General features: G+C 41.0%; 1 protein-coding gene across 4 annotated transcripts in view; it reads right to left on the minus strand.

Moving 5' to 3' along the window:
• Positions 1 to 14,436, minus strand: part of VRK2 (VRK serine/threonine kinase 2) — a 45,891-nt gene that overhangs the window by 5,407 nt on the left and 26,048 nt on the right. For all 4 annotated transcript variants that reach the window (XM_042789695.1, XM_032989415.2, XM_032989414.2 and 1 more), the window contains 3 exons: positions 6,821 to 6,941; positions 4,221 to 4,279; positions 2,196 to 2,377 (listed from right to left, as the gene is read on the minus strand). In XM_042789695.1, coding sequence (XP_042645629.1) covers positions 2,196 to 2,377; positions 4,221 to 4,279; positions 6,821 to 6,941 — 362 coding nt within the window. The remainder of the gene's footprint in view (positions 1 to 2,195; positions 2,378 to 4,220; positions 4,280 to 6,820; positions 6,942 to 14,436) is intronic.

The raw sequence follows: 14,436 nt of genomic DNA on the forward strand, positions 1-14,436 counted from the left end.
GAGATGCAGGGGGAAGTGCCTGCCTGTCATCGAACACTGTCAGGACTGTAGCACCAAAGTGCACCAGGCCTTGAATATCCTCCACAGCCAACAACCACAGGTTGAAAAAGTGGATTTTCTGAAAATCTAGCAATAAACTTAGCGAAAGTTCAGTTATCTACTCTTTGTACTTGTATTTTAATGCTCCTTTGAACAGCCCTAGAAATTTCCTTTCTGCAGCTGTTTTGCAGCGAACGTTACAGGAAGCAGAACTGGCTGAAGAAACACGCCCAAGTGAAAAATAGGTGATCGCTGGAGCAGTGCTAGCACTCTTACTGTTCCGAGAAGCAAGACACTCAACATGAAAAATTTCTCTGAAGAAGTGATGGCAGGTGCCAAGATTTAGTAATACGCAGCCATACCCTCGGTCTGATCTTGTTCTTGGCCATCAAAGCCAATTCTTAGTCCTAGAGCACAACAGCAGCGGTAACTGACACTCCTCATTCATGGATTTTTTTCAGCCGGGTTGTGCACTTGCAAATAGCAAGTGCTACAGCAGCTTTTATGGCCTGGAAGGTCAGGATCATCTTTTATGCCAGCATACTGTCAAGTCTTAGGCCAGGCAATAAGAAGAAAATAGATTTACTATTCAGTATCTGACTCTAAGAAATCAAAGACTCTTGTGAACCAGAGATCCAACAGGATCAGCTGGAGATCGGTTAGCAGCTACCTGATATTTCAATCCAGTTCAGAAAACAGTACAAACTTTAAAAAAAGCTCCTCAAAATAGTGAGGACAAAGTGGTCACCATCACAGTAAGAGAAATACTGTCACTGAAAGAGCTTTTGGGTTTGTTAAAAGAAAAAAAAACTAAAAAGTGATAAAACCAGAAAAGTCAACAAAATTGCTCAAATAAGTATCTGTAATTACCAAGATCAAAACCCGGTGCCTTTTTATTAAACATGAACTTTTGTTCTGCCTTCCGTAATACGTAAATAGTGCTGACAATTGGTTTGTGAGGCACTTGCTACAATAAAATGTAATTGTATCATGAGAGAAAGGTGACAATCAGGAGATCATGAAAAAATTACATATTCTCACTGGTGGTTAATTAGCCATGCAAAACCCCCTCAAACAGATATTCTCTTCTATTAGGAATGATTACTATGCAGGCCTACAGATGTCAATACCACAGTCATTCAAATACTTCTTTCCCTACTAATTGAAGGTTGTAAAGCTCTGGTGCCAAGGTTTTGCTTCCAAAGAGCTAATTTATGACTAGAAGGATATTTTATGTCTTCAGTTGCAGCAGCTACAAAACTCAGCAAATCAGAACCATCTGTGCACTGATACTTGAATCACCATTCATCTAGCAGCCTATCAGTCACATTAGTTTGCATCCTGCATTCTTGGCTCACGTACACTTGTGATGGTCCAAAGTTCACCAGAAATATTAAAAATGAATGGTCCCCTGACCCTGCCTTATTGCACACGCATCAGAGACAGGAACGGGGCTTGTGCATACGGGGAGTTTTGAGGCAGAGGTATGACGGGACTGACATTTCACAGCAAGTCCAGCAAGACTGCTAATTACCTCAATCCCCACTTATTAAAACATGGTTTTATTAACTGTATCGTTTCAGACTTAAAAGTACGAAAGGAAAATGTAACGCGAGAGCTGTCGGTTTTAAAATTCTGTGTTAGCGCATCACATAGCGCTGCATACCAATAGCACAGTTAAATCCCAGAATAATACCTCCTCCACATTAGTGGCTGCAGGAGTATAAAGGCAAATGACAAAGAACAGTTTGAAAGCAAGAAAATGAATTAAATGCTTTCACTAATAAAGGTAACTTCGCTTTTAATCTGCAACGAAGGAAAAACCTGGCATTCAGACTTCTCTTCAAGATGTTAGTGAACAAAGTCCTTGACTTCCCCATTATCCTGAAAGTAAATCGTCCTCCACAGACCTACCGCTTTGAAGTGAGAGGCTGCAGGTCAAAAGGACTCATGGCAGTTCTTCCTCCTTAAGGGCTGACATCCCACTTTTTAGCAAAGCCAGGGGAAACAGGAATTAACAAACATAGTGTATTTAAGGCAAAAGAACTGCTGTGTCAGTCTCATTTTGAGACCGTAAACTCTTTCCTCTTTGACAAAAGAAAAGGCAACAATCAAGCAGGAGACGTCAGAAATAATCCCAGAACTGTCTGTCTTACTTTTGACACTTTAGCAGCACGGTGATTTCGTGTGCCTGCTGCAGCAGAAAATTCCAGAGGGCCGTCGTAGCGAGTTCCACTTGACTCCAGTCCATCCAGCAGGATTTTCTTGAGCACTTGATACTTCGGCTTCTCATCATAAGCTAAGCCATAAACACATGCCAAAAACTTGGATATTTCACCTGCGGAGCATATTTTAATGTAAATTTCACTTGGTATAAACCTAGAACTTCAGAAAGAATTTAATTCCAAGTGGGATGCCAATCCTACATTGCCAAACAAGATGACACCATTTCAGCTGAAGGCACACTCAAAACACAGAACTGACAATATCTTGTCTTCTTGAGATGAGAAAAGGAAAAGCTGGACTTGGATAAACAAGCTATCCCTTAAATGCTATGTCTTGCTGTGCACATGCACTAATTCTTACAGTACCAAAAGCTATCCACGTATAAAAATTAATCTAAATACTTTATTGACAGATACTGATAGTTCTGTGTAAAATTGAGGTATTTTATATTTGATAGGTCATAATAGCCCTTTAAATATTAACTACTCTCAACAACACAATTTTATTCTGCATAGTTATTATGCTTTGAATGCTTTGGAAAAAAAGCAACTTTTTTTTTTTTTTTTTTTTTTTTTTTTACTTCTAGTACTGTGACAAACACTGATTTTGAGATTACATCCTAAAACAGACTAACGGCAGCATTTTTTTTTCCTATCATTATCGAGTGGCTTCAGAAAGAGGGAAATCACTGAATGGGCAGAAATAATGATATTCATTAGGAAACACGTATGGGGGGGATCAAACTTTTCTTTCAGTTGAAGACCCAAGTGTATCCTAAAACTGGAGTACTACACCAGATATTAGCATCTGGTAAAATCCCAGAAGTAAAGGTTTATTAAATATGCATATATATCATGAATATATTTTATGTAATACACAATGGGTTCCAGTCATTCCAATACAGGAATGCTATGAAAATAAGTGAATAAATCAAAAATAGATACAGACCTTTGAAGGAAGTTTGGTGTTTTTTCCTGGGCTACTTTTGTATTTCAGTGAAGGAAGAAACATATGACAAGACAAACCGTCCATTCATTTGCTTTTTCAAACTCTGAATACTAAGCGATAAACCTTTTGTAGACAGTTGCTTACTATTTCCATACTAACAGCTACTTCTGTTGCTAAGATAGTCACTGCTTCCTAACACCTCGGATTACATATGGCTAAGATCCCTTATGTCACTCTATGCCATACATCACAGATGAGGCTGATCGAGATTTTTATGCTACCACACACTGGGGTTGAAAATTTAGCCCTCAGTGTCTATTTCATCTACTTACTACTTGTTTATGGGATAATGCAGGAAAGCAGCAGACAAAGAGTTCCTGCAATAAAAGCATTAAGTATCCCAAGTATCCTGTAGCAGTAAGCATCAAGAATCATTTATTGCAGAGCGACCAGCATTCGACAGCATGCAGAAATTTACCTTCTTCCCTCGCAGTAAACAAGCCTTAGAGCTAAAAATGCTTAAAATACAATAAGCTTGTGCACGGAGGGCCTGATCCAGCTCTGCTGAAGTCAGAAATACTAGTTCAGTTAAATGGCACCCCGAACTAATGACCGTGACGTATAATCTAACAATGAATATTGCATAACTCCTGTGTTATCAGCAAAATACAGATATCACAGGCTGAATCCTTCTGTCAGACAGGTGCGTACAGGAGTGGTTCACGCAGCCTTGATTTCAAGGGGTTGATTCAAGGATGATCTCTGCTTGCACACTAGAGTTTGCCCTAAGACCAGAGCCCGATAATATGGCATGGAGGCGGGCCTGGGGAAGGCAACTGCCTCAAGGTGCAAAACTTAGCAATTGCATTTAACATTTGAAATTGAAGACTTCGTTAAATTTGTGTTTCTTTTACTTATCTTCTGCTTCCCCCAACCACAGTAAGACACTGAAGTGCTTTTTGTAAGAGGCGAAAGAGCTATCTGGTACATAGTGCAAGTACACTTACTACAGCTGCTTCCAGAAGAATCCCATTCCATCACCGAATGTGGGAGCTCATCCATAAGTCTGAAACAACATGAGAATGCAACAATTTAATGTGGTTTTGAAGCAGGTGATTCTTCATTTGGGATTTAGGAAGACAGCAAGTCTCAATTCCAAAGGGAGTGGACCTCCGGGATAGCTAATGATTCACAGTACTGTTTTTAAAACAAAATCTCCTCCTACCAGCTATATTTTTAACTCTTCGGAGACTGCTGATTTCACCAAAACCAGGCTTACAGCTAAGACTGAGCTTTAACACTTTTCAGAAAGGCAAATAAAAATCCTTTGAGCTGACATGACTTGTTCTGATTCCAGCTTAATGATTAATATTTGTATTTTGGAATTTAAGAAGCAGTTCTGCTTGGCCTACCAGCCATTTAGCATCAGGTTCTTTCTGCCACGTAGCTCACGGGCAGCTGGGTGACGGCTGTCAAAACTACAGGCAGGCACGAAAGGGGAGAGGGAGGTTAAACGACCTGAAGTCCCATGCACTTCACAAACTGGAGGGCAGGGCCACAGATGTGCTTTCCATCTATCTAGAAAAATGGCCAAGGGCCCTGGAACTCAGAATCAATCATACCCTAAAAACGGGTGAAGAAACACCAGATCCCATCTCTGTGCCGGCGTGACCCAGCACATGTAGGACCTGCAGCTGCACAAGCCCCCTTGCCCCGAGTAAGTGACACCCGTTCGTTGAGTCTGGCTGTTAATGCTGCTAAAGGATCCCTTTTTGTTTGTTTGTTTGTTTGAAGAAGCCTTAAAGCTCCACCAATAAGTAACAGGATGCGTTCCCAAATGCATAAAGTTGGAGCACATAGGCTAATAACCTTCAGTTCAGTAATCTGTTGCTTAGTATCAGAAATCAGGGTTTCAATTTGGGGGAAATGAAACTTTTAAACACAAACATTTTCCTGTAGTCTAGCTTAAATCCCAACTCAAACGGAGCCTCTCCTCCAATTACGGCAGGGCACCAACATTTCTAAACTCAAATATACCAGCAGTACTTAAATACCCCCTCACCAACGCCCAGAGCTTTGGCACGGTTGCCTCACTGCCCCAGCACTACTGGGAGGAAGGACTAAGAGCTTGTAGTGAAGGGATGAGAGGAGGAGAGAACCGCTGAACGACGGGGCTGGAGGTCCCGCTTCCAAGCGCGCCCCCCGTCCCAGCCCCAGCCCCTCCTTCCTCAGCACCACGCAGCCGCCGCAGCCGAGCGCTGCCCCGCTCGGGAGCGGTTCCGCTGCGCTGCTTCACGTACGTCTTAATTTTTAAGCAACTGGATAAGCACATATATCCAGATGTCTATTTCTGGCCTTTGAAAACAGTATAGGCACTGAAAATTCAGATAAATAAAAAGGGATGACCTGGGCAAGTTACTTAATGCCAAGAATGTAATTCATTAGCCTAATAGGATATTTCTGATAAACGGAATCTGTGACATTTTCTGTGCGTTTCCTCGAAGCATCTGTTTGCTTGGCATCCTGAAAATGCTAGCAATCTAAGGGTTAACCGCAAGGGAAGAATTAGTGAAGCATTAGTGAAGCAGCTTGATTGATTAAATTGATTTAACATTGAATTGTGTAAGTGTTACATTGCAGGGGGTTGTGTAATGATCAGAACTTCTAAAGGAGAAATATTAAACATAACATACGATGTCAACATTTACAGATGCAATCTGTATTATCCCCAGTCTGCAGGCTAACCTTTTTCTCTGTTGAGAGCCGATGCCACACTGAATTTGCAGATTGATTTCTGTGGATCAGCTATCCCTATTGTGTACCTCTGTTGTGACTTGCCCTACTTAAAAGTTTTTCTGCCTTCTCCAATTGTAACGTTACATTTATGGGTAACTACTCTTCTGTACAGCCTTCTACAGGCTCCACTGTACCACATGCAATTAACTCTCTCAAGTCCCAACTGTGAAAGCGGAGAAAGAAAACATTAATACACTGTTGCTTTAGTAAGCTCTAAATGAGTCATGCTGGGAAAAAGGAAAGATTTTAATCAAGTTCTTTAGTATCTTGGTATTTAATTGTTTGTAACGGCAGTAGGCTTATATAACATTAAAAACCTACATAAAAACATCTGAAAAATACTATCATATAGAAAGTTAAATAAATTGAATGCACATGTGGAAAAACTTCCAAGAGATGTTTGTACTATAGTCTCTACAAAGCACCCATGAAGTTGAATAGAAACACACGACAACCTTCTGTATGTGCAATAAGGCCTGCACTAATTCACAAATGTTTTCTTTAAAAAAAAGACGACTTAAAAAAATGCACAGCAGACAAAATGACCGCGTACTTTGCATTTGAATTCATCATCTCTCTACCGCAGTACCTACATAAACATGTGGAAGAGGGTATACGTGCACATAGAGGTCATAGTTTTAACTGCTCCTAACATCTCTCAATTAAGGAAAATTGTTTTAGCTTTCTTGCAAGGTGCTATTCTCCAGGATGTAAAGCTGGCTTTTTCAGACCTGTTCTGTTAAGTGATGAGGACGTTCCAGGGTTCTAGGGTGGCATGCATGTGCACATATGTGTGTTGTTTTATTTTTACTTTGTTTTTGCAGTCTGGACAGCTACAGGGTCCTTCAGGTTCTGTTCCCAGGGCAGCTTCCCACATAACCATTGCAGCATGCAGTAGCCAAGGATTTCAAGGTCACCTCGTCTGGATGGGGCTAAAACGTGGGGAGGGAGGGGGGAAGATGGGAAAGAAAGAAAACAGAAAAAAGAAAAAATTAAGAATAAGAGCCTCTTCTTAGGAAATAGAAAAGACTTTGATTGAATTAGTGTTGATGAAGTATGAAAAAGCCAAATGGGCAAAGTGTTTTGTTTATTCAGCTGTATTAGACCTAAAATGCCGCGGCATTTGGCCGCAGTCCACAGACAGGCAGTGACTTGTTACTGCTGAAGGAAGGGTCAGCTTCCTCACCTCCTCCAACTTCATCCTTCCTCAGTCTGGCCTGTCACATGGACTTGATCCCCATGGCCTCTGACATGATCCAGACAGCCCATAACTGAGTACCAACACTTTCTCAAAGAGCCAAGCAGTAAAACAAAGAAATAAATGTCTGCTGCTAAATTGCTAACACATGTTCCAGGAAGTCCATGGGGTCCACATTGGTCATGCAGGGACCCTGCGAGTGCAGACTAAACACTGATGGCCTTTCCTGTTCTCCTACAGAGCTATTTGAACTTGGAAGATATGACAAAACTGCCATCTAGTGTACATTTACACACCGAAGTTGTCTGCTTACGCGGACCGTGAACTGTTTGTTTAGAGAGTCGTAGCACAGGCTGAAACACACTTGCTGCTTAGCAAGTCTTGGGTAAACTTACCACTGCTGCTTCCAAAAAGGAAGTTTTTTCAGGAACAACTTACTCTCACTCTGCACACCCCGAGCAGATACACTAACTACAGAATACAAATACAGTAGACATAATTCAATCAAAAAAATTCACCCCAACCCCAAACATCATCTATGCAGAAAACCAGGTAACTGAAGTTAATCTGTAGATCAACTTTTCTGAGAGAAAAAGGGAGAAAATGTGCAATACTAATAGAATTGCCGTTGCTTGCTGCTATTCAGAGGAAACTAAACTTGAAAAAAACGAACAAGCAGGATGGCTGCAAAATTTCTTCGTACACATTTGACTTGCAGCCTATAGTTTGCAAGTCGAGACCATATGGAATCTGCAAAACCAGAAATCGTTAATCGTGATTAAAGAAAGACATATGTACAAGTTAAATTTATGCTTTTCCGAAATGGATTTGCACTTTCCAGGAAGGAAAGAAGATTTCAGATTTGTTTGGTACTTCTTGTCTAGCGTAAAAACTAGTAGTTGAGCATAGTGCTGTTAATCCAGCTGTAAATGGATATCATATTTTATGGGCCTTCATTAAATAAATTCCAGAAAGTCACTCAACAAACTTATCTTTTAATTTAAAAAGTCATCTGCTAAAAGCTACGGTGCCAACACATCATAACTGTTTCTTGTTACTGTACACACATTATTGTAAAAGCAGAAGATTAGTTCTTATACATTCTCTATCTTAACTGCTATTAGACTACGGGATTATTAAAGGCCCTTCAATCTAACAGAATGCTACACTATCCCTTGGGTGTCGTTTATTTTCTGCACTAGATTCAGCAACGTCCTAATGCAAGACTTGGCTCTCGTATTAAAATAAAAACACAATCTCTACCACTTGCTGTTCTGTAGTGATTTCTTCAGCCATAAATCTCCTGTTAACTGCGGAACAATTCCATTCATACACATGTGTTCACAACGCCTTTTTCCATTATGGCAATTCCAGATTATAACCACATAAGCCAGGATTTTTGATTGCAGATTCTCTAATTTTCACACAATGCTTTCCTGGCACCTGCTTGTGTAAGACGGGCTACAGAAAGTGGCCTTTTGAGAAAAATTGTCAAAATTACAATGGACTACTTTTTGCCACTGAGGGGGCTAATTGATATGAATCTGTAAATAATGCTAAGTCAATTAGGTTTCAGAAGCTAACCCAAGATAACTCGTTTTCTGACAAAACAGTCCCCCGAGAGTCAAGTTTACTTCGCAGTTAACAGTTTGGCCATGACTAATTGCCTTCTCACTCACATGCAGATCCTCCGGCCATTTCCCGACTCACACGAGGGCAAAGCCATCAGGAACAGGGAGATGTGTGCAAGGAAGACTCTACTAATACCTTCCTAAAGCCACAGCAGTCAGCTGGAGGGGGAAAGTACCTATAACTAAGCCATACATCACTAAAAAGTAAAAGGGGAAATGTTTTACAGAGAGATGGCAAATTCCCATATCACTTTATCTCCCAAGTCACTGCAAATGTTACTACATAAAGACATTTACATGTGTTTTTCATAGAACCACATGAAAATGTCAACATTTGATTATTTGACTGTACTAGCTTATTCTTTCTCTCTGCTCCTTTGTCAGCTCAGTATTAAAGATGCTAACTTTCTCAACTTTTAAAATCATCTACATCCTTATTAAAAAAAAGTATTCAACTAACTAATCTTTAATGAATTAATATTACCTATGAACAATGGAATTATCAATTTTGAAACCCCCAAAAAGCACAGATAAGTTTCAACTGTTTACTGGAAAGAATAAATCTGCTAACACAATTGGAGATTGCAAGAATTCTTGATAAACATCAACAGAGAAGTCAATCTGGCTTAATTTTAAATGTGATAGCCATGCAAACATAAAACGATTCTGCTTGATAACTTGTCACTGTTACAAGCGTACATATTCAAAACACTACTTAATTAAATCAAATTCTCTTACTTCTCTGTAGACTAAAAACTTCATAGTTTTTTTCTTTCTTTTTTAATAGATATTTGATTTATGTTTTTCTATTAACCAGGAATTTTTTATTATTGTTATTATTATCATCATCATCATCATTTCATATGAAATACTATTTAATGGGAACACGTTGGCGATATTTTATTTCACAATATTTTTATAGTTTAATTTTTTAATTCTAAGATTTAAGGTCTGATTCTGTCCTCACTCCTGCCAAGATAAATCAGGAATAACTCCACTGAAGTTAATGGATTAACAGCCATGACAATGAAATCAGTCAGGCCATAGCAGATTTTACATATGCCACAAACATATACTCAACATGCAGGCACAGGATTCAATGACAACTCAGAATAACATAACTGAAACAAATTCACACTGAGAATAAAATTTGTTATACATCTCTCTATACTGAATTAGACAGCTATTTGAGCCCTAATTTATATTCAGATTACTAGTTCAAAATAGATCATAAATGATATCACACTGACCACAATATGCTCTCAAAACTACACTGCCCCCAAGAACTCCTCTGAAACCCATGTAAAAATGGGAATTGTCCTCTATGGCCCTATGAAACTAACTTCCTCAAGCCTTTTGTAAAGATCTAGGAAGCTAACGAGTGACAGATAAAATGCTTTTCTATTATTTTTATTTAGCACTGTTACATTATCATTTCACCATTAGCGTTTCTGTAGATTGGAAGCTTTTCATAAAAAGGATCATTTTAGTTGCTCATATTGCATCTACGCACAGTGGAACCTCCAATTCTCACTGGCATTACAGCATACAAATTCATGTTAATTCACAAACAAATCTAACTCATACCATAGCCATTAATCCAGAAGCCCATAAAGGAAAGGAGTATTAACATGACCATGGAGAAATAAAATTATGTTAAAAATGTATCATCACAATGTTTTAATAAAACTAAAAGTGATATAGCTTCTTAACTCAAGGTTGAGATGATAAAAAAACCAGACAAATACAAGACCTGTGAAAAATGAGTGCCTATATTAGAAGCAGAAGAAAAGACCAAAAAAAAAAAAAAAAAGCTAATAAGTACTGCTTTCCCAAGGTACTGGTCAGTCTGAGTTCACTGCAGCAGGAAAACGACTAACTGAATAGAGAGGGTAGCTACTGAGAAAAGGTTAAATATAGCTGAATTTAAAAAGTTTGATGAAGTTTAATGCTCGGAGGCCATTCTATACAGTTATCCAGTCTCAGGCAGGGCAACTACCAGCAGGGGCCAGGAACAACCTCTCCTTCCCTTACATACAGTTCTGCACCGTTGGTTTGGCACACTGATGAAGTACCCACTGACAACCAGCACCACCGCGGAAAGTCGGGGGGAAAAAAAAACCAAACCAAACCAACCAAACAAACAACAAAAACAAACAAACAAAAAAAAAAACCAACCAATCAACCAAACAAATCCAGTGCAAACACCGTGTCACCACAACCGGACTACCACTCTTCCAGAGAACTCAGTCTGGGCCACGGCAATGAGCAACTTTTCCCATGCCAGCTACAGCCTCCCTCCTAAATTTGGATCCTACAGCTACACTCAACTGGTCACACGGCTGATCGGCACGAAACCTACTGCAGAGCGGGCAGGAGCTCCCGCAGCTGTTCATGGGGAGGATGCAACTGTCACTCCCCAGCACTGACCTCGCCTTGGGCCGTCACAGAGGAGCCATCCTGACAATACCAGCCCCTCACAGTCCCGAGGGCCCACGTCCTCCCACAGGCAGCAGCAAAGCCCGTGAGCAGCCCTGTCGGCCACGGGACACAGGCCCTGCATAGCAGCCGGGTAACTCGCTTCAGGGCCTACAAAAGCAGCAACGCTACTGCCGCTCTCCTGCCGTGGTAAAGTTCATGAGCACGCAGTGAGCTGGCAGGGCTCACAGGCCAGAAATGCCCACAGTGATCCCCAAACCTCTTCAAAATAGCAGATTGTCCTGGACACTCGCAACAGCCTAACGTGCAGCCGTGCACAGCAAGCACTGCTCAGGGAGTTACACGCGTCCACTGACCAGCAGGATCTAACTGCAGAGCCTCCTCGTTTTCACACCTGCTCTGCTGAAGCCACAAGAGAAGAGTGAAGCCAGCAGAAGGATTCTCCTCTGAACACGGACAGAGTGAATAATCATCAGGACTGGTGGAGTGGAACGTGCTGAAAGGAAGATGGCAGGGGTCCCAATTTGGTAGTGGGAAGGTTGGAAGATGGAAGTGAACTTCCCCACAAGATCTGTGTGGGAGCTAAAACGGTGGGGGCAAGAGGTGCAAGTACCTGGTCAGAAGTAAAAGGTTCCAAGCTTGCAGTAAGGAGAGCATGTGGCAGGAGAGTGGGGACAGGAAGTTTTACTCTTCTTTCACATCTGTGTGGCAGAAAAAAAAAAAAAAATCACAAAGGTAAGGGGCTGACAAGCAGCTGGGAGATTCACTAACTTTTTGAATTCCTGGTGTAGAGAACAAAAGCCAAAAATCAAACAGCCAATTCCCAGCCACGTTCAACAGTTGTGCTAGAAAGTTGTGATGCTCATCTTATTTTTGCTGCTTCTGGACATTCTTGGCAGGACAGAATAAGCTTACAGAGGTGGTTATAGGAACCTATTCAATCTTCTCCTTGCTAATGCCTGACTTTTCTTTCGCTTACAACGACCTCCTGCTCCCTCTTCTGCTGGGCACACATTTCCAATCCAACACTTACAAACTAAAGCATCTTTTTATTTATTTCACACTGCAAAGTTCCACCCATTTTTCACCAGCCCAGTTATACCTTCCTTTTACTTTTAGGATTTACAGTTTGCCCTGAACACAGTCTTTGGGTAACACATACCAAACTGCAGCAAATCAATAATTCATTTGACCAAAAAAAAAATCCAGCAGGCTCCCTCTGAATCCTAACTATATATGGACAGACACCACATAAACCTCTTGATCCAGAGCCATTCAGAACTGTTCTCTGGAAGCCATGAAGGCTCAGAAAGAATATGTTTCCAGGCATAGGTGTTTATATTCTCGCACATCCTTCCTCACAAAATGAACCCTGCATATATTCCAGTCAACCTCTGCATGTAAAAGAAAAGGAAAAACAGACAAGCATTGAGCTATGTTTTTATTACCAAACAGCAACAGTTCTGTCAGACCAGTGGGGAAAATAAGAACAAGAAGCGCAGAGCTTTCCCCACCATCAGCCCGAAGCCTGTGCTGCCCCGTACAAACCCAGCGTACAAGCGTTTGGACAGACCTCAAGGAGCACATGTTGGAATAACCCAATGAGAGGGGCACAAAGACCATGGCACCAAACATAGCTGCAACTGCCTTCCCCAACACAGGAGATGAAAATAAACAAGCACACTTTTGCTCAGTGAAACCAGCTCAGACAAAACGTATTCAGCAGTTCAAAAAAAGTCACAACCAGTGGGCCTAGCTGAGGCAAATGTCATCAGAAGCCCACTTATCCTTAAGCTTCTCAAAATTCACCGCTACCGTCTGAAGCAGCTTTCACTATTCCAGATGTAGATGTAAGTTCTGCAAGGATTTTGGTAGGCCTTTTACCCAACGCGAGAGATGGCAAATTGCTAATAGTTACTGTGAAATGTTGTTAAAAGGAAGAGGAGAATCATCTTGAAATCTGTGGCAAACACAAATATATGCTGGAGGGAATTCAACATAGACAGTTCATACTCTTATGGTCATCAATGATAGCAAATTAAAACTGGTCTTACGCACTCAATGCACAGGACTGGAGTATTTAAAAAAAACTCAATATGTTAAGCGCAGTATATCTCCAGAGAAATTAGGTATTGACTGCATGCCTCAGTGAGTAGAAAATCTACAAAAATCCATAGGAGGCATTGATCCAAATATTACTTTTTAACACTAACTATGTAACCATTTTTTAAATGTACACTGGGTGCAGATATAATTCTGTTTAATTATCAATCAACAAACAAAAACGTAATACTGTTTATACAGCACGGTCTTTAAAAATGAATATACTCAAATACTACGTTAAAACTAACAATGCTGTTGCGCCAGATGAAGTTTGCACCAAAATAAAAAGGTTTTACGTTTAAAAGACCCACATGCTGGTTGCAGTGAGATCCAGTCACCAAATACAGGAATGCCAGCGGTGTGGGTCAGAACCTGGGGCAAAGCCCAACTTGGGCCCTGATTTGGTTCAAAGCTGACTCTGGACATAGACAGGGGATGTAATGGAGATCGTGGTGAATACCTGCAAACACCCACCGAGCCTGGAAGCCCCCAGGCAGCACTGCGGCACGGGAGAGCCCGGCTGGGGGGCCCGCACACGCTGCACGGAGCAGAGTTGAGCCGTGCAAAACTGAAGAGAAAACCAGCGTGAAGAGCTGAGACAGGAGGCAGGGCAACTGCTCCCAGCCCTTCCCAGCTCGGGGGGAATTCCTCTTCAGTTCCAGCACAAAGCCACCAAGCATCATCAGTGCCCAAAGGCGTTAACCCGAAAGTGTCACCATGCAGTGGCCGCTGGTAGGAAACTTTCTGGATCTCAGTGGACGGCATAACATCTAACACCTGATGAACTCCACAGAGAACTTGGGGAATAAACAGGCAGGCAGCGGGGTTAAACTTTCAATTCAACTAGGGAAACACCAGTGTTGATTTAAATTAGTGGGAAGTAGTTACATTTGATTGGATTTATGCAAGGAGGTTATCAGCTTCAAGCATTGCCAAGAGGCACTTTTGAAAGCAACGAATTCATAATTTTGTTTTAAGTTTCAGCATGTACCTCAAATTGCTGTATATATTCCAGTAGCTACTTTATGAGCAAGTCAAAATGTTCTCATTTGTCTA

This window comes from Tyto alba, unplaced genomic scaffold, assembly GCF_018691265.1.
Source record: "Tyto alba isolate M040663 unplaced genomic scaffold, T.alba_DEE_v4.0 Super-Scaffold_16, whole genome shotgun sequence".
Lineage (NCBI taxonomy): Eukaryota > Metazoa > Chordata > Aves > Strigiformes > Tytonidae > Tyto > Tyto alba.